Source organism: Vitis vinifera, chromosome 9 (assembly GCF_030704535.1).
Source record: "Vitis vinifera cultivar Pinot Noir 40024 chromosome 9, ASM3070453v1".
Taxonomy (NCBI): domain Eukaryota; kingdom Viridiplantae; phylum Streptophyta; class Magnoliopsida; order Vitales; family Vitaceae; genus Vitis; species Vitis vinifera.
Window position 1 is genome coordinate 19,677,597 of NC_081813.1, and position 27,365 is coordinate 19,704,961.

The following is a 27,365-nucleotide window of genomic DNA, read 5'->3' on the forward strand; positions in this document are numbered from 1 at the left end:
AAAATTCCTTTCCCATGTGCTAACTTTAAGTATCTAAGAATCCAGTAGGCTGCTTCCATATGCTTCTCTTGTGGTGCATGCATTAATTGACTAATCGCACTAACTGCATAAGCTATATTAAGACAAGTATGAGAAAGATAGATAAGTCCTCCAACAAGCCTTTGGTATCTTTATTGGTCAGCTTCGGGTTCTTCTAAGAAATCTCCTAATTTGTGATTCAGCTCAATAATGCTATCTATTGGTTTACTCCCAAACATCCTCATTCTCAAGTAGATCAAGAGTGTATTTGCATTGGGACCAAAAAATGCCCATTCTTGAATATGCCACCTCTATTCAAAAGAAATAGTTGAGTCTTCCCAAATCCTTGATCTCAAATTCACTAGCCAAATATAGTCTTAAATTTCCAGTTTCATCTTGGTCATTTCTTGTCACTATTATATCCTCTACATAGATAATTAGATCAACTACTTTATTTGAAAGCCTCTATTTAATAAAAGTGTATGGTCACCTTAATCTATATCCAAACCTCACCATGGAACTTTAGGTGATTGTTTAAAGTCATATAATGGCCTTTTTGAGTTAGCATGCCTTCTCATCCAAAACTTTGTGCAAAAAGGCATTTTTACATCAACTTGCTACAAAGTCCAATTTAGATTAGTAGCAAGAGAAATTAAAATTCTAATGCTATTCATTTTAGCCATCCAGGCAAAAGTTTCTTTATAGTCTATCTTATAAGTTTGAGAGAACCCCCAAGTCACCAACCTAGCTTTATATCTTTCCAAAGACCTATCAGCTTTATGTTTGATTGTGAAGATCCATTTATCACTCACAAGCTTCTTCCGTTTAGGCAAATTTGCAATCTCCAAACTCCAAGTTCCATTCTTCTTTTATGACTCTCATTTCTTCCAACATAACTACTTTCTAATTTGGATTACTAGGGGCCTCTTTGACACTTCTAGGAATTTCTATGATGGACAATTGCAATACAAAGAATTAAAAATTAGGAGATAATTCATGATTGGACAAAAAATTGGATATGGGGTACTAAATCCATGTTCTTTTTCCCTTCCTAAGTGCAATAGGAAGAAGCAAATTGTCATTCGGAGCACTTGAGTGAACTAAAGTAGGATCACCATTACTTGGTTCCCATTCCAATGGTTTAGCATGGATGTTGACAAAAACCATTTTTGTAGGAGGATGATAATATTTATATCCTTTTTGTGTAGATGAGTAGCCAAGGAAAACATGCTTAAGAGCTTTAGGATCAAGTTTAATTTGGTGTTGGCTATGGATATAAATAAAAGAGACACATCTGAACACTTTGGCCATGTTTGATTGGCTAGATGTAGCATGGCATAAGATAAGCGAAGGGATAACATATCCTATCATATGATTAGTTGGTGACAAGATAGGATAAGTTATCCTACCACTTATCCTATCCTAAGTTCAACCAAACATGGGATATGATAACTGGTGGGATACAAGGTTTGAAATTTCAAGATTTTGGTGAAATATTGTCAATATTTCCTGTATCGGCATGGGTTGACACGATATCCACCATCGAAATCTCGAATGAGAGATTTTTCACTTTTTTTTTTTTTTTTGGAAGTATCGTCGATATTTTGAAATTTATTGGTTTTTTTGCTGAATTTTTTGGGATTTTCCTAATATTTTCAACCAATCAACAGGGTCAAAGGGTGCTCCTCTTGTTGATTAACATGGTCAAACCTAAAAATTGATTTTTAACTTTTCAAGAAGAGGATTTTGGGCAACCATTAGGGCAAATCTACTCTTGATTATATATATGCACAAACATTAAGATATTAAAGTCCATCATAAAACCAAAACACTAAAAGAATATTTTAATAAATTAATTAATTCTAATTATTTTATTTTAAATTTCACTTAATTGATTACCAAAAATATAAAAACCATCATTATAATTTTCTTAATAAGTTTTTTTTTTATATCATTTATATGATAATTAAATATAAAAATAAATAAACATTAAAAAAAATCATACATGTATCATCATTTATTTTACATTATTGAATACATTTGAATTAAATAAATTATAGCTTTAATATTAAATATATTTTCAAGTTAGACACATTATTATTCAATGTCATAATATTGTTGTTGAATAATATTTAATGTAACTTAATAATGAATGTACACTTACAAAATTCACAATTTTTATAATAAATTATATCATACATATATCAATTTCTTCAATAAAATAATTTCAAAATGTCTGTTCTTACTTCTTTTACCCTTTTTTAGATTTTTTTTTTCTAACATTTCCATGAGTTTTGATCACTTTTGTCTTATTAATATTTTGTGTCAAAATATCCACCGATATTTCCCGATATATTTCGAAATATTCGTAAAATCAAGTTACTGATATAGCCATCAAAACCAATATTTTCATCCTTAGTGGGATATATTATTCACTCCTTGTTTTGTATCTCTACTACATAGAATATGTTATCCTAAACTAAGATGTAGGATATACATATCCTATCTTATCTTATCCTACAAACCAAACGAAGCTTTTAGGAATATGGTTCCTAAAGATTTTAAATGATGGGAGGAAAAGACTCAAATATTCTAGTGGAATTTGAAAACTAAAAACTAAAGGGTAACCTATTAATTAAATGAGTGGCTATCAAAAGCTTCCTCCCAATATGTCGTTGACACTCTCATTTAGAAAAGTAAAGTCCTAGAAACCCCAAAAAAAATGTCTATTTTTCCTCTCAACAACCTCATTTTATATCAATACATGAAGACTATTGAATGACCCCCTCTTTTTGGCAATTAGAAACCAACTTATTATTGAAATATTCCATTCCATTATTTGAACAAAGAATATGGACTTTTGTTCCAAATTTATTATAAATCATCTTGTGAAAAATGGGCCTCGTATTTGTGCACCAAAGAGCTTTCAATTAGTGATCAAAAAGTAGTTCAGTAATGTTTAGCCATTTCACAAGCTTCACCATGAAAGGACAATTTATTGAAATCAAAAGAGGGAAACACCTTTTTATGGTAGAGAATAAAGGATGACCTAGCCTTTTGTGCAAAAGAAAGATATTTGATTTGTTCAACAAACAACCCTTGCTTGAGCTATTGTCATTTCCACCATTGTTTTCAAGGTAGTAAAGCTCACCACTTTCCTTAGCATGCCCAATCATAAATGGAAGTATGTATACCATACAAGACAAAGCCACATTAGAAATTATAGAACGCATTCGGGTCAAGACTATAACACGCTTATCTGAATTCCCCTAACTCAACACGCTCACTTGCCTTTTGATATACTTGATTGGAACTCTACTTCTTTAGCACTCTATTCCTAGCTAACGACTTTTGAGTGAATCAATGCTTAATACAAGCAGGAATCTCTCTCCGATATGCCCAATAGTCCCGAAACTTCACTTTCTAAAGTCGACACAGCAACATGAGCCAACTGAGCCTTTGATCTTCATTTGAGTCAATAAAATACTTGAAAAAAGGTGCAAACCGACTCCATGTTTCAATTTCTGCTATTAGTGGATTATAGGTCAATTTGGATCTTTCATAAGCTTTGTTCTTGAAATCAGATTACATGTCAATTCAAGGACATGTAGGGCAAATTTTAAGGATATGGTTCTAGACTGTTGGAAAATAAGAAATCTTCTCATTTACACTTTGAAAAATTAGTACAAGAATATATGTAACTTTCAAACTTGTACAATAAATGGAAACATAATAAGACAGCTAACCTACTCCTAAAATTCTTCCTATAAACCCTTTAAATTACAACTTCCCAAATTTACATAGTCAACTAATTTAAATATGCACAGAATATGTACAAAATCAAGAATAAATCAAATAAACTCCATGAAACCAGGATTAATTATTGGATTCCAACACTCCCCCTCAAGCTAGTTCAAAGATTTCTTTCATTCCCAGCTTACCAACCATAGAGTTGAATGTAGAATTTTAAACTCCCTTTGTGAAAACATCAACTAGTTGTAGTTTGGATCCGACAAATGGAGTGCAAATCAGTCCACTATCAATCTTTTCTTTAATGAAATATCTATCAATCTCAACATGTTTAGTCTTGTCATGTTGTACTAAGTTGTGAGTAATACTGATTACAGCCTTGTTGTCACAATATAGTCTCATGGAATTCTCAAGATTCACTTGTAGTTCCCTCAATAGACCCTTTAGCCACATAAGTTTACAAATGCCAAGGGTCATGGCTCAAAATTCAGCTTCAGCACTAGATCAAGCAACTACTTGTTTTTTGCTTCTCCAAGTAACCAAGTTGCCTCCCATAAAAGTACAATACCTTGAAATAGATCTCCTATCAGTAATAGAATCTACCCAATCTAATTTTTTGTAAGCCTCAACTCTAAGCTGATTATTCTTTGAGAACAATAAACCTTTTCCTGGAGTTAACTTTAGGTACCTAAGGATTGGGTGCATAAATTGACTTACCATGCTGACAGCATATGCTATATTTGGTCTCGTGTGGAACAAATCAATTAATCTCCCAACAAGTCATTGATATCTCCCTTTGTCAATTGGTATTCCTTCGATGATAACACCTAATTCATGATTTTGATCAATAGATGTACCCATAAGTTTGCATCCTAGCATCCTAATTTCATTTCGCAAATCAAGGATTTACTTCCTTTGAGTATCATAAATTCCCATTTTTGATCTCACCACCTCAATGCCAAGAACATATCTTAAATTTCTAAGATCTTTAATTTTGAATTCTTTTTCTAACTTTCCCTTGAGATTTTGCATCACTTCTATATCATCTCTAATGACAATTATGTCATCCACGTAAACAATGAGTGCAATAATCTTCTTGGTAATTGTTTGATGAAAAGGGTATGATCTCCATAGCTTTGGTGATAGCTGAATTTGAGAAGAGACTTAGCAAATCTCTCAAAGCATGCTCAAGAAGACTACTTCATACCATACAATGATTTCTTCAATCTACAAACCTTTTTATTTCGAATTTTTCCTTCAGAATCAGGAGGCAATACAAAAATGCATTTTTCACATCAAATTGTTATAAAAGTCAATCAAGATTTTCTGCTAAGGATAAAATAACTCTAATGGAATTCATCTTTGTCACGGGTGCAAAAGTTTCTTGGTAGTCAATTCCATAGGTTTGTGTGTATCCATTTGCTACTAACCTAGCTTTATACCTCTCAATCGAACTATCAATTTTGTATTTAATAGTAAACACCCACCCACTTACATCCCACTAATTTTTTTTCTTTAGGCAAATCAATAATATCCCATATTTCATTCTTATACAAGGCTTTCATTTCCTCATTTATAGCCTCCTTCCACCTAGGATCACTTAGAGCTTCTTATACATTTTTAGGAATTGAATCCAAGGACAAATGAGTGGTAAAAGCCTTATGTTGGTGGCAAAGTCTATGATCAATGTCAAAACCATGATTGAGAAAAGAGATTAGAAAGATTAGAAGTACCTAATTCTGGAGTTGATGACTGGTTGTGTGTAAGAGAGATTGGGTATTGTTCTTGCATTTGTAGCCTTGGCCTCCTAGAATAAACCATCAAGTCTGAATTAGCATTTTCTGCTACTACTAGTTTTGTGGTGTCAGTTTCTATTGGTGCTGCTGGTTGTATTGGTTTTATTACATCAGCTTCTGTTGTTGCTGCTGGTTGTATGTTGTCTGCCTTCTCTACATCACCATGTTTAGTAGCAGCATGACTCCAAACAAGTAAAGGAAGCACTGATCTTCCTGCAATATTTTCTCCCCCTGAAGATCAAATTTCTGGTAATAGGGTTGGTTTTCAAAAAACCTAACATCCATGGAGACAAATTTCCTTTGTGCAGGTGGATGATAGCACTTGTACAAATTTCCATTTTTCAGCTCTGATACCATGTTAGAAAAAAAAAGAAATCTTCTAATTTACACTTCAAAAAATTAGTACAAAAATATATACAACTTTCAAACTTGTACAATAAATGGAAACAAAATAAGATAGTTGACCTACTCCTAAAATTCTTCCTACAAATCCTCTAAATTACAACTTCCCTAATTTACATAGTCAACTAATTTAAATATGCACAGAATATGCACAAAATCAGGAATAAATCAAATAAACTCCATGAAATCAGGCATAATTATTGGATTCCAACATATTCAAGGGAATCAATCCTTGACCAGTGAAAAAACACTCATCACCATCATCTATAGAAACTTTTTTTTCCTACAGAAGGTATATAATTAAAGAAAAAATGGGAAGAACCAGTCATATGGTTTGAAGCCCTTGAATCAATGATCCAAGGGTCAGAATAAGAATCTGAAAAAGGAATTAACCCTTGTGAGATATCACCATGTTGAACATAGTTGGATATGGTTGTGAGAGTGTTCATTTGGTATAGTAAGGCCTTTAATTTTTCCAATTGCTTCTTGTTGAATCCTCCAAACCCTTGACTGCCCATAGAGGTTTCTTCCTTCATGTTCTCCATGGAAAAAAACTTGATTATGTTTCTGACCAGACTTCTCTCCTTTTCCACCAATTTTCCTGACAGAAGAGGGCTTTCCATGAAGCTTCCAATAGGTCTTTCGTGTATGTCAAGGTCTGTTGTGAAAATCAAACCACCTTGTCTCCTTTTCCTTCAATCTCCTTCCTTCTTGCTTCTCAGCTGCAGAAAAGTTATTGGATTGGGGAATTGCAAGAGCAGAATTATCCACAGATGTTTTTTCTTATATCACAATTCAACAACTCTCTTCTGCACATACATAGGAAAACACCTATTTCAATGAGGGGAAAGGTTCTTTGCCTAGAACTTGAACCCTTACTTGATCTAGTTCAGGATTTAAACTAGCCAAGAAGACAAAAATCCTGCCTTCTTCAATCATCTTCTGCAGCTGAATAGCATCGAAAACGGATCTTTAGCCATTGAAAGGAAGAGAAGTGGCTTCCTGATTTCTGGTTGCATAAAGTGAAGCAGCCAAAACATGATCATGAAATTTTCATCTTCCCATGTCTCAAACTTAGGATCACCATCATCAGGAATGAGAATTTTCGCTAACAAATAGCCTATCTTCCTTTTCCTTTTGATGAATAACTTGACAGATTGTGCCCATTCAAGAAATTGTGACCATTGAGTTGCAGGTTATGATTTGGGAACTAGGGTTTTCAATAGGAAAAGTAAGGGGTAGTGTTTACTGGTTAGGTATTTGTTGAGGTCGTGACCGTGGTTTGGGAACAAGATGAATCAGGCATGATTCTCATTATTATGGACAAGTGATGAACAACAAGTAGGGTTAGGGAAAGGAAAGTTAGATTAATGCCATAGGTTGGTGAAGAAAAAAAATTGGGTAGCAAAAACTAGAAATCTAGGAAAGATACTAGGAAATTGAGACCAAGCAAAGACAAGAAAAGAAAGTCTTCACAATGAATGAAAAGCAAGAGGGCAATAAAGGCCACCAGATTCTAGGAAAGAAAAGACTAGAGAACTCTAAGCCTACTCTAATACCATGTGGAGAAATTTGAATTTCATTCAAATATTGAGATTACAACAAGGATATACATACAAATCTATGAAATTATTCTAGGAAACTATCAAATCAATCTAGCCACTCTTCTAGGAGAATTTACAACCTACATATTAGCTTGTATATTTTCAACATGTTGAGAACTATCAATGTGCATATTTACGGTTCAGATTTAAACCAACATATTTTCAACATGTGGAAAACCATCAATCTGCATATTTACAGCCTACATATCAACATTTATATTCTCAATATAAGCTTTATTACCTATGAGGTCAAATAACCAATCTTGAAAATAAAAAAATAAATAAATAAATAAATTATTCTAGAGAATGTAAGGAGTATTATAGATACGTCTATGTAGCATAACTAAGTGGTTGAAGGTTAAAATTATTAAGGAAGTACAAACCTTACAATGTAATCAATGCTTTATCAGTAATATAATAAGCAAAACCAAAGTTCTGTTATCATAGAGTTTTTCCAAATTTATCTTTAAGGAAAAGAGCATCTCAAGCATTGAAAGATTGGGATTGAGGACTACCCATTTTCTTTTAGAATCTTCTAGTCCCCCAATCACTCATTTCAAGTGGAAAAGCAATCTGTCATCGACTTTCTACAGCATAACTAGTTTACCTCATTTTGGTATCAGAGCAGGCTCTTTCCTCATAGTTCTAATTCTGTGGAAAAGCACCAATCTTTGGAGGCAATGGTTAACAGAACAGGAAGTGGACATTGAGGACAAAGGAGTGGTAATTACTTTACTCTTTAGATGTTTCATGAACTGCAGCAGCAAATCCAACACCTAAGAGCTGCATTTGAACAAAGTGGTAATCATAGAAATAGTGGTAATCATGGACTTGATCCTCTAAGGGGAGAGGAAGAGACACTTCATCAATTATCCAAAAGAGAAAGTGAACTCTCCTGATGACAGAACACCTGATATAAGGAGACTAGTTCAGTAAAATATGTAATTTCAATGATGGGAAGATCAGTTTTTATAGGCTCTACAAATAGAAGATGATGTGCAAGTTCAAGTTTCAGAATTTGATGGTAAAATGGAACCAGAAGTGCTAGAGGAAAGTTAAGCTCAACTTCCATTTGGTGGAAATGTGATCATAATGACAGAGATTAGAAGAAAAGGAAAAATCAAAAGTTAGGGCAAGATGAAAGATAAGCTGAAAACACAATTTTCGACTTTAGATGATGAACAAACATTGTTTCTAAAATTGCAGAATTGGTTGAAACGTCACAAGACTGTAAAGGAGAGAGAGCTTCTAACCTATTCCCATTTAACACTAGTTATAGCCTTGCCGTCTTCAAATTAACTTATACAGTTATACATTTAACAAGTACAACATTCCATGCCATTCACCTAGCAATCCGATAACTCAAGTATAATAGGTAATTGGTACTTCAGCACGAATGTGCTGACCTCAAAACTACCAACCTGAAAGCTGTGACTCTTTTGCAGCATTGGAGATGAAACCACCTAAAGGAGAACAAAAAGAAAAGGAAACTTATATTTATTTAAAGCTAAAAAAGGAACACTTACACCACAAAAACAAGAGAAAACCATCTTGGACAAAATCATAAATTCACCTTTTCTAAGTCAACATTCTCAGATGTGACCTTGAAACGTCCTCTTTGCTGAACAACTGGCATCTTTGCTCTCTCATCAGGTTCATCACTGTTTGCTGTCACAATAATATTTTAGTTAAAAGGGAAAGTAGGATAGCCCACACATCAACTAAATCAAAAGTTTGGCATGAATATAATGGTCAATAGAAACCATGAGCTGATGAAAATCATGGCACATGCCTGATGATTTGGATGTCCTAGAAATTATTTCAGAAGGTGCCTCGTCTACTACTGTCACAACTGTTGTTCCATTACAACTTGACATCTTCCTAAGCTGATTTTGCAAGTTACCACTGAAAATCCCAAAGTACTTTATGAGAAGTTTTGAAAGAAGATATTGCAAGAAATGTTAAATACAATAACAAGGTATCGATAAATCTCAAATATGGTAACAGGATGCAATGATATAATAACTGTACACATACAAGAGATTGATGTATGGACAGATATTTCATCACTCACTAACAAATGCATATCATTTTTAGCAAAAATATTGAAAGTACATCCAGCTCATCACATGTGCCAATATGCAGAACATGATGCAAAATCATGGTTACCAAAGTGCCTAAGTAAGGTTAGGAAATGACCACATCAGTAACCCAAATGGTTGCCTAAGAAAACTGTGTCACAAATTTCTTTTCTAAATCAATCATTACATATACATACAAAGCTCTGTATGTAACATAAAACATTAAATAAATTTTGATATTTCATAAAAAATCTGGAAAGACTGTATTTCCTTCCTGAGGTTTGGCCTTGTAATCTGCCTGGGAAGCAAACTTGACAGGAGATAGATACAGGTGATGGAGGGGTCCCATGCTTCAATTATCCCAGATAAAGGATTACTCTTGGGACCTCCTTAGACCAGCTGTAGAGCTGTAGCTAATCCATTGCTTGTATTAAATAATATACATACATAAAGAAGAATAGGCCAAGAAATCAGCAATTAATTTTTCTTCATATGTATCTGAATTCTCCTACCATATTTTCCCTTTCTTGTAAAATCTGACCCATGATTCTTGTACCAAGAATATGGGTAAATTCCACATAGGACCCTTACAATCAGATTGCTTGATTTTAAGGATTTTTTTTTATAGATAGCCTAATTTAAGGGATCTCATCAATCATTATTTGTATATATGTATTGTAAATCATATGTAAAGATATACGGGAGATTATTTTTCATCATGGTATCAGAGCAAGAAGTTTGACTCTACTGAGATCCTTAGAGCCTTCATTGCTTAGCCACATACAACCTTCATCGTTGTAGCTTGTTCCCTCTTTTTAACCAACCTTTATCCTTAGTACCCATTATAATTCCCTCAAGGTCATCTCTTGTTTACTCCAAGAAAAAAAAAAAAAAATACTAGAAACCTTGTTGTCTTTTCCCTAAAACGTCTGAAACTAGTGAAAATACACCACCCTCTCAAACAACCCTACCCTTTAATCCCTCCTCTACACTCTAAACCTTACCACCTTTATCTATCCATCATAATGACAGCCCTACACTCCAAATCACCACTCAAAAACCACAAAACCTAGGAAATTGATATCTTACAGATCCCATGACATTGTCTTTGAGTTCATAATTGGAAAATTTCATTGTCTGTCCATCTGATTCATCACAGTATCTCACATTTTCAAAATCCAACAAACCCAAAAACCACAGAGAGAATCATCATTTTATAGAAAACTACATATATATTCTGTTAGATAAATGGAAAATTTCAAAGGAACAAAGGATGATAACTCCTTCAGAAATGAAAATGTACATGAATACAAGAAGACAAATACAAAAGTTCCTCCAGCATGAAGCTTTCAGTTTACCAACCCTAAGTAAACAGATCACAAAAGCTAATATGAGTTTGGGAACCACATAGTACGAAGCCTTATATGGAATGTGCTAGTAGTTGACATTTTAGCCTAATTTGCAGCACAAAGGAGTGATTTCCATTTTTAACATTTTTCTTAAGTTTCCATTCCATATGATAGCTTCCTCTCTAAATGGAAAATTTTCATTTTCATTGGATATCCAAAACCTACACGATTCTTTAAAGGTAACCTCAACATGGAGAAGGTAAAGCATACACAGATTCATCAAGAAGACAGATATCAACTAAGGCTTTGTAAAATTTATGACACTCCACTAACCAGCACAAGTTAACCGTAGCTCAGGAGACTGAAATATCAAATATTTGAAATGCACATGCTACCAAGAAATATCATGGACAAGAGGGTAGCCAAAAAGCATTACAAAAACAACTGTTTCAACTACAAAATATCAGTAGAATGATCTTTACTAACTGAAAAAAAAAAACATGCCAGAATTAAGACAATGTATTTTAAAAATCAAACCTTTCTCCTTTCACAGGACAATTGACTTCTAGTGAACTGGTGCTGTCAGACGAACTCCCAACCTTCTGAGATTGAATAGCCATATCCAATAATTTTTCACTAATTTCTGGATCAGGTTTTTCAGCCAAATTATTTTCAATTTGATCATCATGACGAGGAGAAGAACCCTGTGAAATATGGTGTTCATGGCTTGAACTGGCAATGCTCGATTCGTCATCAGATTTATAAGATTGAACTCTGGAAAATAAAAAATAAAATAAACTAAAAGAATAACAGAAACATGATGAGAGATTGATTTACTTAATAAATCCTTGTCCCAGCTAAAGTAGCAATTAGATTAAATGAACATTGATATTAGTACAAGCACAAGCACTGCAATTACATATTCTGAAATCTTTACATAAGTAGACTAATACTAAACATAGATAGAACAGACATGACAGCATAATATCAGAGGAAATGGTAGAAAACCCATTTCAGAGAATATACCTGATATTATTAATGGCTGAGTCAACTGATGGAAGAGGAACTGGCAGATTCTGCATCAAATCACTACCTTCCTGCAATATATCATATCATTAGAGGCTACAGAAGACCCCAACTCTCTTCCCGTAGAAGAACCACAACAAGAAAAGTATTAACAAAACCTCTGCAACTTGTGAAAGATGACCCATAGAGGATTGTTTCTCATGCACATCAAGCCCAGACAAAGAATTCGAGCTCCCTCCTAAATCAGACCCAGAATCCTCGACATCTGGGATCTAGAAGAAAGAGAACATATTTAAATGCATAATACCTCAAACTTTCAGAAATTAGTGTCAAAAGCAAAACAGGATGAGTGTCACTATACCAGGGAAGCCTGAGCCTTTACATCTTCAAGATTGAAATTCCAACCACTAATCCCCCGTTTATATTCATTCTACAAACAATAACACATCAAACAGTGAATGATAACATAAATACAACCTGCCAGTAAAAAATAAACAATATCCTGTTATACTGTGAAAAAAGGAATCCTATCACAGAAAGTAAATCCATCTAATTAGGACAAAGAAAGGTGGAGAACAAGTAAGATAGATCAAAATCATTCAAACCATTAATCTTGATCCATTGGCTGAAGAAAAAAATGCACTCATGGCAAACAATAACGTCACACTAATAAAACATATGAATCTTAAAACAAATATTTTTAAACATGAGAACAACTTAGCACATGACTCATGGCAAGGATTGCTTTCTTGGTTGGGATCATGCAGATGGCTAAAAGGAACATTATCAATATTATGCTTAAGTTCCCATGTGTATGGGGAGAACAATGGGGGAAAGTATATGTGGCATTCGACCATTTTAGGCACAACCTTAGATGTTATGGTTGGCAAGGATACTAAATTTCTCAAAGATAACGGTTCAATAGCATCATGATGGTATTCTTTACCCTATTTTAGGTCATTGTCACAAAAAAAAAAAAAAGTATTTGTAGGTGCTCGTCTCAGCACCTTGGTAGGTTGGAAGTTAAATTGTGCTTCTCATCAGAGGAAATTTGGTACTTGTTTGCAATAAGCAACTTCACCCATGGGATGCATTAAGATAAATTTTGTTTGATGTTGTTTAGAGAAACTTGTGCCAAAAAGTATTAGATGTCTGTTTAGAGACCATAGCCGTAGGATCTTAGAGTTTCATTAAAGCATGCTAGCTCAAATTTGACCATTGAACTGACCTTAGCATTATTAAAGGGCTACCAAGGAAAGCTAGGATGAATATTAGGAACCTTACTATGAAGAGGACCAAGCAATTGTGTGATCCTAAGCATCCGAAGGTAGGAGATGACCTTGGATGCACGACCAATAGATAAGGTAGATCTTTGGTGCCTTAAGTGGTTTAGGGTGTTTCTCTATGTAGAAGCTAAGGCTGAGTGGATAAAGAAGCAGATACATTAGCAAGAGAGGTGTCTGCTCTTCTCTGAATTTTATGAGGGACTTTCTTCTTCCATGAGGTTCTCAGTTTGACCTTTATTTTAGGGATTACTTACTAGAGAAAATTCACTTTTATGTTTGCCTTTTGGATTGGATTCTTTGGCACGTTTTTATTTTTATTCATCCTAAGGATTTGTCACCTTGTCTTATGTTTATGAACTTTAACAGTTCATTTAAGGAAGGACCTAGAATCTCCATTTGAAGCTTGGTTAGGTAAGTAGGGATAGAACAAAAAAGAGGTTGAAATGTTTTGAGATCTATGAGGATGTATTGATAGAGCCAGTTAATGTTCAAGGTTAGGCAGGTGGATGGCCCAGGATGGGTTAGAGAACAGTTTCTTTGGAGATCAACCCCAATTAGGAAGGTAGTCATCTTTTATTATAAAAAAATTCACAAAATAAGCGAAAAGCATCTCCTTGCTTGTGCCTTTATAGATGAAAATAGGAGGTTTTTCCTAATTATTCCTTAAAATAATATAATGCTTCAGAGTCTTTACTGTTTAGAGATAAGATAGGTATGGAGGTTGTATAAGGGAGGGCTTTAGTGGTGATGCAATTTCAAGATGAGAGTTTTAAGGAAGCAAACATTAGTAAGCTTGATAAGGAAAGATGTCAGCCTAATTGAGAATAAGATATAGGGGAGGAACCTATAACCCATCCACCAAACCCTTAATAGGGCTTCAAAGCCCTCCACTTTTAGTCACATATTTTTTCAAACCTAAAGGGAGCTTTGCTCCTCCATATCCAACCTTCATCAAGTAAGATAGGCGACTCTTTCCAAAAGAGCACTAAAGTGGCTTTTCCAACCTTTCGACACTAAGAAACAGTGAAGTCTTGAATGAGATTGATTGTCATCACCTCCTCTCCAAGTGTAGGAGCCCCCATTTAGTGGAATATCATGCAATTTCAACTCCTCTGTAATCTTTGAAAATCATCTCATGACAATTGTATAATGTTGATGTTTCTTCTCTCACCCAAGAAACTAACCATGTTAAAGTCCCTAGCAAGACACCAAAGGTCACCCCACAAACCTCTAATGTCCCCTAATTCAGCCCAAAAATCCTCCCACTCCTCACACAAACAAGGTAGGGTCATAAACCCCAATGAATCCCCCTCCACCCCAAAAAAAAAAAATCTTCGTAGCGTCTAAAATGACTTTTTTTTTATAGGTATAAATGTATTAGAATAAAAAGAAGTACACACGACGTATACAAAGGAATCAAAAATGATAAGAGGCTATAAATGCTCCCCACTTCCTTTTTAGCAAATTCCAACACTATGCTATCCTAGAACACAAGGATTTCACATCCAATCCCCCAGGCCTCCGTTGAACCCCATTCTAAACATCTACCTACCCTTAACACTCCTCACTAACTCCACTATAATTTCATGAACTATTGTTTCCTATAAACATAACAAATATGCTTTTTGAGATCTTGTTAGGGATTTAATAGCCTTCCTTTTCTCCTTGACATTAATTTCTTCACATTCCAAGAAAGAATTTTCACTTTCATTAGCCCATTGCAACTAAAGCCCAACCACCCTTTTCACTCCCACTTTCATTCCTTCCTACTCCTTTGTTATTTACAAAACATTCTAGCTTCCGAAATTTCCTCTCAATTTTTGAAAACTTTGCCCTCTTTTTGCGATGCTCCTAGCTTTCTTCACTTTCCATACCTCCAACATTCTTATGAAAGCTAGGAGCCTGCTTGGGAACTATTCTTCAAAAAAACTCATTTGGTAATTTTTTGACTAAAAATAGTTTTATGGGAACTTGTTCACAAATAGGTTGTTTTCTGAGAAGATATTATAATTGTTTTCACTTGTTTTTAATTGTTTTCTAAGGGTTATTTTAAAAATAATTGTATAAATGTGATGAATGATTGAAAATAAACATTACAGATAAAATTTATTTTTAAGAAATATTTGGAAATATAGAAAGTGAGTTGAGAATACTTCAAATTCCAAATAGACTTTTGTTTTATAAAACATTTGAGAACTGTTTTTTAAAATTGTTCTCAAAAAATGCTTTTTGAGAAATTTTGATAACATTCCTAATCAAGCCCTAGAATTTCCTTCTCCAACCCCTCAATTGGCAATACTAGAAACCTACAAAACTCAATTAGCTTGGCATAAGACCCTTCTTCCAATGGACTTGCCTTGCTCAGGTCCCCCCACAAAACCAAAGGCTTCTCCCCCAACTCTTTTGCAACACCCTATGGAAGCCCTTCTAAAATTATCCAAGAATTCCATGAATCTCCCATCCTAAAAGATCATCCTTAAAGGCCCTCTCTTATCCCTTTGATGCTCATTGTCACCCCCTTCCCCCCAAATGAAGCCCTTCAACATGAGTACCACACTGTCAGGACTGAAACAATTCATAAAGAACCCCATTCACTTATCCCACAATTAACTTGAAGTTAGTTATGCAGTCAATGTTGTAAGCCAATTTACACATACCCCACAAACTTCTCATCTTGTGATGGTCTTTAGGAAGCATAGATAACTAACTTCAGTTCTAGGCAAATGTTTGTTTTCTGTTGGATGTTGCCATATGAAAGTGAGATCTTATACTCATGCACATCCTGTTAGAACAGTTATTAAAAGGAAATTCTCTTCAAGCTATTGTACTTCAGTTGCAACAAATGGTTGTTTGGCTTAGAAAAGAAAATGCCCAATAGCTATGTCAAGTTTTGAATCAGAGTTTAAGGCAGGTCGATATGGAATATGCTAGTTTATTGTTTTCAAGATTCACTAAGATAAATAGCCCTTGATACTACAAACACTATAACTTTTGTTCCAATAATAAAGATGTGACTATAATTTCATAAAATTCAATCCAATGATCAAGCATATTGAGATGGATAACACTTTATAACAGATAGTTGAGCATGAGGCTTATTTCCATACACAATGTGCTTGTAGATGTACTAAAGGACAAGTTAGAGTGAAATTCCCTTTCTATCTTGAGGACACTAGCTTAAGGGAGGGGGCAAATATCATGCAAGAGCCTAAGTGGTGTTAAAATACCATGTTCTTTACATTTTAGTATAAATAATATCAAAATGTGAGAATACTTTGTTCATATAAATTGAACAAAACCAAATTCATGATAGTATATCAATGGACATTGGAGTAAAGAAAAGAAATAAAAACAAACAAAAGAAGAAGAAGAAAGAAACAAAAAGATGAAAAAAAGAAGGGAAGTTCCTAGAGAGATGCAAAATGTTTATCTTAATTTTTCTTCTATTCTGTACAATCTAAATACTAAAATGAATGTAGTGCCTACTAATGAAAATAATAATTGAAAGCAAGAAAGAACAAGATGTAAGATCTTGGAGAGACGGAAAATTTTACTCTTTGTTATTATCTTTGTTCTGTTGCAATGGATCTAAACCTATTCCCAATTTGTTCAAGTGGCTTTTGAAACTAGACTATTGCTTACTTAATGTCTCACTCCCATTCTCAAAACTTTGTCTGCTAGGCCCAATATTTAACTTCAATCTAAAGCAAATAGACAGAAGATTCAAGAATAAAAAATGATGATTTTCCAGCTAGAACAAAATGAAGGCGGTGGAACATAGCTATCGACAAGGCTAATATTTCACCTATAACACTGTTGATATTAGATCACTTGCAAAGATTTTCAGGCAAACACTACATTTTGCATTTTACTTTTATCTAGATTATTGTCCCTGCAATACTCCATAGCTTCCAAACAATAACAATTAAGAGGTGCACCTGCATATGTACAATTTAATAGGGGAGATATAATAAATTGAGTATAGAAGACTAGTAACCATAGAATTCAAATTCAGTATCTAATAAACAAACCAGAAAATTGATAGACGAGACAACAATTTATTCTTCCTAGTTATGAAGATCCAAAAATAAAACCTGTGATAGCTCCTCCTTTTCCCCATCTGGCATTTTTTTTTGTGCAAGCATATCTTCTTCTTTCCTCTATGTCAATAAAGACACCACTTATAAGAATAAAATACAAAATCAAAGTAGCATGTATGGATTATGGGTAACAAAATCATATCCCAAAATCAATATCTAACCTTCAATTCTTTAATACGCTCACCAAGATCAGGCAGCCCCTCCAAAAGTGTTCGTCCTATATAATCACTTGACCTAGCTTGCTTAAAGAAAGGATGCTTTAGCAACTTTTTTGCAGAAGGTCGTTTTGAAGGATCTTTTACCAAGCAACTTGCAATCATCTGCTTAAAAGACTAGGGACAAAGAAGGAAAACCAAAAAATCATGTCGAGGCATAACTAACTCAAGACTGATAATAGAACTAATTTATTTTGAAAACATACCTTAGAAAATTTTCTATCTCTTTCATAATCAAGGCCAGGGGGAGCATTTTGCAAAGTCATAAGCAGGACCTAACAATATTAATTTTCTTCAGCTTTAATTAACTCCTGGAAATTTTGTAGAAGATTCTAATAAAAATTTCATGTCCTATGATCCACACACCTTCATAGGAGGATATTTTGAGAAAGGAGCATGACCATGGGCAAGCTCCAATGCAGTTATACCAAAAGACCAGATATCAGCCCTGCAGGAAAATTGTTGAACATTAACACCATGTTATCTAATCAAGGATAAGAGGAAGGAAACTTGCAAAAAACAAAAGACTGACTTGAAGTCATAACCATGTAACTGCTCCATAACCTCAGGGGCCATCCTATGAACAAAGATAGAGAACTATGTTACTCAACAAATAATAAAAACAGTTACACTGAAAATTTTTGGGCTACATATAATGTTCTGATGTTCATGATGCAGTCTCATCTGTTGCTGATTTTCCCCTAGAACTTTCTACCATCATTCAATTTGTTTGTATATTTACTTGCCACAGATTCTATTTATTTTAAATATGCTCAGGCAAGTTCATGGAGGCCAAAGATGATCTATCAAAATTATATTACAAAAAATGTTTACCAGAAAACGTGAAAAAGCCTAGGAACTTGTGGAATGGGTGGGTCAACCTATCAGAAAAGGCATACCAGCAAGGTGTCCCCACAAATGTGTTCCTTGAACGCTGCCTATCACCCGAATCAAAGAGGCAAGCAGAAACACCAAAATCTCCCAGTTTGATTGCACCACGTGCATCAATGAGAATATTTCCAGCCTATCCAAAACATAATTTAAGATACTGATAAATATAGAAAGTCCAGTAATAACAAAGCAATAGTCAAAAAATTCTTCTCACGATTGATGGCATCAGCAATATGCAATTTGATCCTCTTACAAGTCAGATCTTTGCATGCTCATGACATTTGATTGCATTTTTCCATACCCAAGGTTCCTAATGGATTGGCATGCTTTGACATTGTGATTTTTGCTCACTAAAATTAGTTGGAAAAATCTTAGATAGACTTTCATTCACACTGATCATAACAGCCATAGTTACTTGATATTCATTGTTTCCAACTACTTCCCAAAACTACATAAAAAATACTATTAAGCAACCTAGAGGTTTTCAACCATTGCATGCGCTCACAATAATTTATACCATAATATGAGAGCTTCAATTAAGATTTAAAAATAATAATAATAAAAAAAAATTTAAAAATTAAATGCTCACCTTGACATCTCGATGTATGTGCCCATGGTGATGAAGATACTCTAAACCCTTCAATACCTCACGTAAGATTGTTGCGATAACTACCTCCTCTAGACCATCAGGATAGGCAGCCTTCAAAATGTTAAGACAAGAACCCCCAGCCATATATGGCATGACAACCCACAAATTGTGTTCACTAACAAATGAGCAGTGTGATTTAAGAACGTTAGGGTGGTCAACCAGATTCATTGTTTGCGCTTCACGAGAAATATTATTCTGAGTAAAGTGAATAAAAATGTGTCAGAACAGCTAATCGATGTTATCAACAAGATAAAAAATAGGTTTAACCAAATGTACAAATTTGAAAACAATCAGTTTCATTGTAAAATCAGAGTCCCAAACCTAAAATTTTATTAAAACTTTTTGAATGGAATGCCCAAGTTCAAACACATAATTTAGTTTATTTATATATCACCCAGATCCAGAATAACTATTCCCAGAAAAAGCAATAAGTCAAGTCTACTCATTGAAATCACCCTAACTATCCTACAGAACTGCAAATGAAATCATGGACAATTTAGTGGTATGACTCAAGCTAGTAGAAACAACTAAATCTACTTAAAACTCATCACTTAGTGACTGGATAAACAATGTACAGCAAAGCATGAAAGAGGCTTGCAAAGGCCAAACAAGATCATGCTCAAAGAGGCTTGCAAAAGACCATATGAACTACCCATGATTTATTTTATTCTAGTTTTATAGCCTGTTATATGGTCTATATGGCATGTGACGTTTTAAGTAGGCTGAAGGGCTTAGATTATATGGTTTTCAGAATAATCAAGGTTCAGAAGGTCAGGTTGTTATAGACCCAGGATGATACATATTGGTTTTCCCATCTAATTACAAAAATCATATTGTGGCAAAATTTTTCCTTTTTTTCCATTAATTACAGGAAATCCATCAAAATGCAGGTTGGCAACCATTGTAGCCAACAAAAAACAAGATATGATTCTTTTTCTGTATCACATTGATATTTACAGCTAGTTCTTTCCTTGAGCAGGAGATCAAGGTCATAATGGGAACTGATAAATTAATAAATAGCTATCCAATACCTTGAATGATGGGATCATAGACTTCTATAAGTGGGACATCACACTGAACTTGAAGTAGATTTATCTTTATTTGGAGAAAGAATACAGATTAGGAGTCACCAGCAACATATAAAAACATATAAAGAATGCTCTCAAGATGGATTTTTTATTCTTGATTCCTATCAGAAAATTGAAGAATAATTCAATTGACTAGGTCATTAAGGTGGGAACCTCAGGTTTAAAGAATGTGGAATCAACAGAAGATCAAACTAAAGTTAAGTTAGAAAAAGCCTTGGAATTTGAAATTGTTTGTGAACCAAGCATGCCTGCATCAAATTTTGTTATTATATTTTTGTTATATTCTTTAAAAGAATAATTCCACCCTCAAAAGATAAAGGAAGCAAGGGAACTTTACCCATTCAAATATGTCAATAAGCAGCATGTTTGTGGAACTTTTTCAACTAAGAAAGGAGTACAGTGAATGTATGTCACTCAAGGAACTCAAAGAGGAGTTGAGCAGGTCAAAGGCCAAAAACCAAGGCACCAATTCAAGGACAAGCTCTTTCCCAGTGTTGAGAAAAGTACTGAAGTGATGTAAAGGTATCAACTAGATAAACAAATATGATAAGACTTTACAAGGCCAATTTAAGGCTTGTGAGCTCCATGGCAATCAAGAAATGCAAGTTTGGGCTTTGGAAAAAAAAAAATTCATAGAATTTGGGTCCTTCAATGCCTTATTTTAAACCTTATATTTCATACATTCTAGTTTTCCATAACTTCTATTTTAAAACAAGAGAAAATAAAATTATTGCATCCTCATTGTAGTGGGAGATGCTTGTGTTGCTACAGTAAACTACTCTAGCGAATATATTTCACAAATTTGTAACAATGAATCAATAAGGGTTTAGACTTTTAGTTTCTTCTAATTATGTTTTGATTCATGGTTGAGATTAGTTTTGATAAGCTACTGCCAACAATATATCAAGCTTATTTGAGCTTTAGCCCAAACACCCACCCTACAGGAAACCTTCTTAGGGCTTGCACCTAGACTCAATAAATTAGGGGAAATAAACATTTAGTGAGGTTCAAACTAATGACCTCGTGCTAAACAAGGCTTTGATATCATGATAAGCTACCAATTGACTTAAAGTTGTTAGATAACAGGCCAACAATGTATGCCAACTTCATTTAGCCTTTAACAAGTTTGATTAAAGGGCTACTTAACTATTAATAGGGTTATAATCTACTTCCTGTTACTTGTTAGTTAATATCCTATCATCCAACCACTTAATCCCTTCTATCCTTCCAAACATTTCATTTGGAAGTTTCTCACTTGTAAAACAATAATAAACCTCTTCATCCTCCTCATCTTCTCATAGCTTCTTTTAATACAGAAATACATATAGGCTGCATGACATGGTTTTGCTTAAACTGACTTTTCTACATGCATGTTTCAGAATATCACCACATTAAAACAACATAGTAAAAGTCTAAAACAAATTGAAGGGATTCTTAGTTCACTAGAAGTGCCTTGTGATGCTTTCCTGAGTTGTTCCATGTTATTTAAAAATTCATGAATTACCCATGATACGAATGTTATTTTGCACAGATATCAGTATTATTTGCTGAGCTATAAATCTTTTTCGTCTGACCCTCAATGAATTTCAAAGAATATAACTTTAATTCTTGTAACTTATATGATAATTATGGCATAGCAGTTAACAACTCTCTCAAAGCCACCCCCTCACCCACTCTTGATATCTCTAAGCGAGGACAGCTATAATTTCACTGCTGTAATTTCACTTTAAAGGAAAAATTGGGACTCGTCCATTCAGGTATTTTTTTATGTACTGGCCCTCCTGGGTACAATTTTAAGGAGAGGAAGGAGAGTTGAAGCATTTTTGCCTTTGATGAAGTGAGAAGTAAGCCCCTACAGCTTGAAGTGGGAACCTTTAGTTCACTTAAGTCTCAAGGTTGAATGCTCCTTCAGCTCCCCTTGAAGCCTCAAGGTTGTAAGCCTCTGAGAACTGTGGTCCTATGTTTCAGCATGCACCCAACCCTTAGCCCTTGTAAATTCTATCCCACTTCAACGTTAGGCGAATATTTCATGATGCTCATATTTTATTCTATTTTAACTTTCATATTCTTTGCTATTGATATTGCTATGGATGAAGAAGAACAATGCCATTTCATACAAACAGCTCCTCTGATAGACACAACCAGCAACCCCCTTGTCCTTTTTTTTTTTTTTTACCAAGAATAAACCAAGTGTTTGAATTGCCTCCTATCATACAGAAATTTTCAACAAAGATCATATGTCATGAAAACATACCCTCCCTACCACACCAAAAAATTAATAACAAGAGTAACAATAAACAAAGAGTACCATCCTGATTCAGATAATCAAAATCACCATCACACAAAATTAAAAATAAATAAAGAAAAATAAAATTGCACATATGACATGCAACCGCTATCAACTTAGAATTCCTCACAATTTTTTATTTTCATCTTTCAAATTCTTCACCATATTGTATTTCCATTCACAACTTAGATTTCATACATCTCCCAAAGGGAAGGGGAAAACAAGGAGTTTCCTTCTCCAAAAAAAAACCAAGAAAATTATCCAAGAAAAAAGCAAACAAAAACAAAACAAAAGAAAACATCACAAATAACATTATATCTCTTTCAACATCATGAAGCCCTTGTAGATCTTGAGTCACCTCTCCCTAATTAGAGAAATTTCTCATGAATTTCCCCATAATTTTTGCTTTTTATCTTTCAAAACCTTCACCACATCATGTAGAATATCACCAAAAACTAAAAGGCCAAAAAAGCACCATTCTTCAAACATTCCTCAAAAGTCAAAAAACATATTCATCCAATTCAAATAAAGTATAAAAAAAAGCCACTATCACACAACCAAAAGCATTGAAACATCACCACTTTGCAATTAGCAAATTCTTCATGACATGAGAGTTTTTGCTTTTCACCTTTCAAATTATTTGCTATATAATGGAGTAACAAAGTTTTGATACATCTCCAAAACCAAAGAGAAAAAAATTAAAACAAAAAATAAAATTACATTCTTGTTTGAAACCAAATAAAAGATCCAAAAGAATTCAAACAAATTAGAAACCGAATCACTATGACAATGAAACAAAGAAACAATCAAAAATAGAAAGGAAAGAGACCAAGAACTTTAGAGAAAACACTAAATAACAAGAAAGGTTTGGCTCAAAATTGATTCTCCACACAGACATGATGACAAAAGTATAAGTCTTTTGAAAAATCAGGGGTGGATATTACTTATGTCAATTTAAAGCACCAAATTATGTGAGCTTTTTGAGTAATTTAGCATTAGTATATCAGAAATAAAATAAAAATAAAATAAAATCTCACAAAAAAACAAAAAACAGGAAAAGGAAAATCGTGCCACTAACCATAGCTGAAAATCGACAATAAATTCAAAGCAATTAAGATAAATTAAACCAAATGACAACCACACAAAACCAAAGAAATAATACATCCAAACCAATTCATATAATTCAAAACATCAAATCAAATCAAACAGAAAAGGCAACCACAGCAACACAGAACAGAGTCATTACGAGATTGCAACTGTCGCAATATCATGAGCAATTCATCAACTAGGATCTCATTCCAAAAATCCCAGAAAAAAAAGGTCCTACGAACTGATGCCAATAAACAAAACAATGTCATCACCACAACCAAAAGACAATAAAAGTTTTTTTAAAATAATCAACATAAAACCTACAAATAAGACATGCAATCTGATAAATAAATAAAAAATCTAATAAACAGAGAAAAATAATCAGCAAAGAAACCAAAAAAATTAAGAAATACCTACAACCACACCATGCAACCTCATCCGCGAGATAATCATTGCTCATGACTATGAGGACAGTCAAATTCATCCTTCGAAATAGATTAGGCTTGTTCAAAACTAAATAACACGGATCCAAAAAAAATCAGATAAATGAAAAAACAAAATTACCATTCCTCAAAACGATATAAAAATAAATAAATAAATAAAAAATTCGTAACATGCAATCTAACAGAGTCGTGGCATTGTAGAATTGTAATGCTCCAGAAACAATTCTATTCAGAAAAGCAATTTGGATCCATGATACCACTGCTCTTGCTCAAAACCAAATCGCACGTCAAAAAAATTCAATAAAAAAAAGGGACAAATCAGAGAGATTACAAGATCGCAATTGTCCCGCTCAAAGTCGAGGATCTTGATGGCGACGATCTCATTGAGCGGCACGCACAGCGCGCGGAGCACCGAAGCGCTGACGCCCTGCCCTATCTCCTCGTACAGCGTGTAGAACTCCGGGCCGATCGGGTACTTCTTCTTCTCCATCTCTCTCAAATCGCAGCAGCTCACAGATCCAAAAACTCTCAATCTGAGGCTCAGGGACAGAAAACGGAGCAGCAGACACGGAGGAACCTGCAGGCAGCGGAGAGAGCGGAGATATTTCGGGAGATAGAAGAAATCACAAATTCAATGTAGGAAAAGGGAAGGGCATGAGGATGATGATGATGATGAGAAGCGCATTGATGAGGAGGAGGCTGAGTTTCTGCTTTCTCGTGATAGAAAGAAAGAGAGAGAAGGCGTTTGTATTCGAAGTCCCGCCACCTGTTATGGGGGAGCTTTTGTTGTTTGTTGTTGTTTTCCCTTTTTTTCTTTTTCCTTTCTTTTTGGGTTTGCCGTTTTTAGGCATGGAGTGCGCCGTTTCGGAGGGCCCTTTTATGGTTTCTTGTGTTATAAGGAAAAAAAGGAAACGTGACCTGCACGTGGCTGTTGGTCACCGGTAAAAGTGCCAAGAAAATTGTAGTCTGAAGGCTCTGGTCATAGTCAATGGGACTATTTATCGCTTGTCTCGGTCGGATTCTTTCCTATGTTCGTCTATTTAATTTTTGGGTCGGCTAAACTTTAACCTTTACGCTACATGTCGAAAAAGTACTGAGATTATGCCACATGTACGGTTACGTTACTTTATACGCATATCTTACGTGATTTATGATAACTAATTTAATCATATTAAAATATTATTTTAAATATAAGGATGCAATTTCATCAAATTTTACCCAGCCTAATCTAATTTTAGGCATACTTGAGTATAGGTTGGGTTTGACCCGTTTGAACCACGTTCAATCTAAGGTTCCGATTGGCATGAATGAAGTCTGAATGGTTGGAGTCGGGTTTGGGTTAGAAAAATATGTGAAAACAACTTAACATAAAAAATATAAAAAGATATTATTTGTTTATTTATTTATTATTTTTAAATGATATTATCTATTATTTTATTTATTTATTTATTTATTAAACTTAACAAACGATAAACTTTAATGTTTTTCACTTTTTAATTATCTTAAGTTATAATTTATTAATTTTCAATTATCTTAATATTATTTTTATTTAATTGTTAGAATATTTTAAAATATTGAAATTTGAGTTTGTGGACTAGATTGTTAAAATTATTTTACTTAATAACCTACGAAAATAGTGAGAATCTGAATTTCTGAAATATGCATTTGCTTGATTAGTATTGATGATTTTTAAACTAACCTCGATTTGGGTTGGGCAAAGGTTAAACATATCGATGACAAATTTAATATGTGTTAGCCTTCTAATTTGTCAAATATGCATGAATTACAAGTTATGTTATGTTAGGAGATTTGGAACAAATTAACCTTTTAATTCATCTAATCCACTTGAATTACGAGTAATATTATATTAGGAAATTTGGCAAGCATTGGCCTTCTAATCTATCGAACCCACCCAAACTATAAGAGGGTGTTTGGAATACGAGAATAGAAAATGGAAATGAATTTTTTTTTTTCTTATTTTTTGGTGAATGAAACTAAATTTGATAATTTCATATTTAGTATTTAAATGAACTTAAGAATTCAATATTGATATGATTATTTGTTTATACTATGATGTTTGATAATAATATGAATGAGAATGAAAAAAATAAGTAAATTGAGAATAATATGCTTACATATAGTTTAAAATAATATTTTTGTTTTCATTTTAAAAAAATAAAATCTGAGACTTTTTTTTGTTATTAAATAATAATAAAAAATATATAGTCTTGTTATGGGATGAAGAAACATCGAGGCTTCATGAATGAAATGTAACTGTAAAATAATAATTTTTGTATTTTCTTATAAGATGAATGAATCAGAATATTACTTACTTACAACGAATTAAAATCCTACTTATAGATGAGATTTAATTTATAACGAAATCATTTTTTATTCTATTTCTACCTTCATACAATTTATCCAAACATAAGAACGAATGAAGGAAAAAAAAAATGAGATGTTTATTCTCACTCCTCATTCTCATGTACCAAACACCCCCTAAATCATGTCATGTTAAGTTGGTTTTATATTAAAATTAAAAAATAATAATAATAAGAATTTCCTTAACCGGAATACGATCCCTTTATCACATGAATAATACAATATAACTTATTTTATAAATTAATTAAATTGATGCAAATAATTCGTAAACATTATTCTAACCCATTAATCTAATAACATCATCCCGTGAAAATTTTAAAATTTATAAATATACTATTGTTTTTTTTTAGCTTTACATTTTAATAATAATAATAAAAGTTACGGATAAGATGCTTCGCATCCTTAAGTCCCTTGCACATGAAGCATGTCTTTCCATTCTGAGTTTTCCCCAGATTTGAATTCCTAAGGATGTCACGTGGCACTTTTTTGGTACATTACTCAAGCTAGGAAAACTTGGTATCAGCATATTGATGAGATATTTCCTTATATAAAGTGAGTTAAGATATTAAAATAAAATTCTATGTAAAAATAGTAATATACTTTCAATAGTTCTATTAAAATAACATTTGAAAATTAATTTAAATTTAATTATTCATATTTTATAATCTTCTTTCTTAAGTAATTTTCAAATCAAGATTTTTGTTATTAATATTATTTAAAATAATTATTTGAATAGTTTATCACTTACTTTACATCAATTTACTTTCTAAATAAGATCAAATTTCCTTTTATCTGATATTACGGTAATACTAGTACATTTTGAGAATTCTTAATTGACTAATTGTAAATAATCACTGGACTATGGAACAAATGATTATTCGGGACCTACATCGAGGTATACTTATAGTA

At 33.4% G+C, this 27,365-nt stretch overlaps 1 protein-coding gene across 5 annotated transcripts in view; it reads right to left on the reverse strand.

Annotated features, from left to right (window-relative positions):
- Nucleotides 1–24,862, reverse strand: part of LOC100251927 (serine/threonine-protein kinase BLUS1) — a 35,080-nt gene extending 10,218 nt beyond the window's left edge. For 2 of the 5 annotated variants that reach the window (XM_010656827.3, XM_010656826.3), the window contains exons 1-15: nucleotides 24,406–24,860; nucleotides 19,108–19,362; nucleotides 18,527–18,651; nucleotides 18,160–18,204; nucleotides 17,994–18,075; nucleotides 17,834–17,902; nucleotides 17,574–17,744; nucleotides 17,407–17,472; nucleotides 12,388–12,456; nucleotides 12,185–12,298; nucleotides 12,027–12,097; nucleotides 11,538–11,774; nucleotides 9,363–9,475; nucleotides 9,144–9,238; nucleotides 8,992–9,033 (exon numbers count right to left, since the gene is read on the reverse strand). In XM_010656827.3, the coding sequence (XP_010655129.1) occupies nucleotides 8,992–9,033; nucleotides 9,144–9,238; nucleotides 9,363–9,475; nucleotides 11,538–11,774; nucleotides 12,027–12,097; nucleotides 12,185–12,298; nucleotides 12,388–12,456; nucleotides 17,407–17,472; nucleotides 17,574–17,744; nucleotides 17,834–17,902; nucleotides 17,994–18,075; nucleotides 18,160–18,204; nucleotides 18,527–18,651; nucleotides 19,108–19,362; nucleotides 24,406–24,564 (1,713 nt within the window). In that variant the 5' untranslated portion in view covers nucleotides 24,565–24,860. Of the gene's footprint in view, nucleotides 1–8,177; nucleotides 8,354–8,991; nucleotides 9,034–9,143; nucleotides 9,239–9,362; nucleotides 9,476–11,537; nucleotides 11,775–12,026; nucleotides 12,098–12,184; nucleotides 12,299–12,387; nucleotides 12,457–17,406; nucleotides 17,473–17,573; nucleotides 17,745–17,833; nucleotides 17,903–17,993; nucleotides 18,076–18,159; nucleotides 18,205–18,526; nucleotides 18,652–19,107; nucleotides 19,363–24,044; nucleotides 24,140–24,405 lie in introns of those variants that run through there. The other 3 variants (XR_002030945.2, XM_059739729.1, XM_059739730.1) reach the window with 3 other exon arrangements.
- Nucleotides 24,863–27,365: the final 2,503 nt, after the last annotated feature.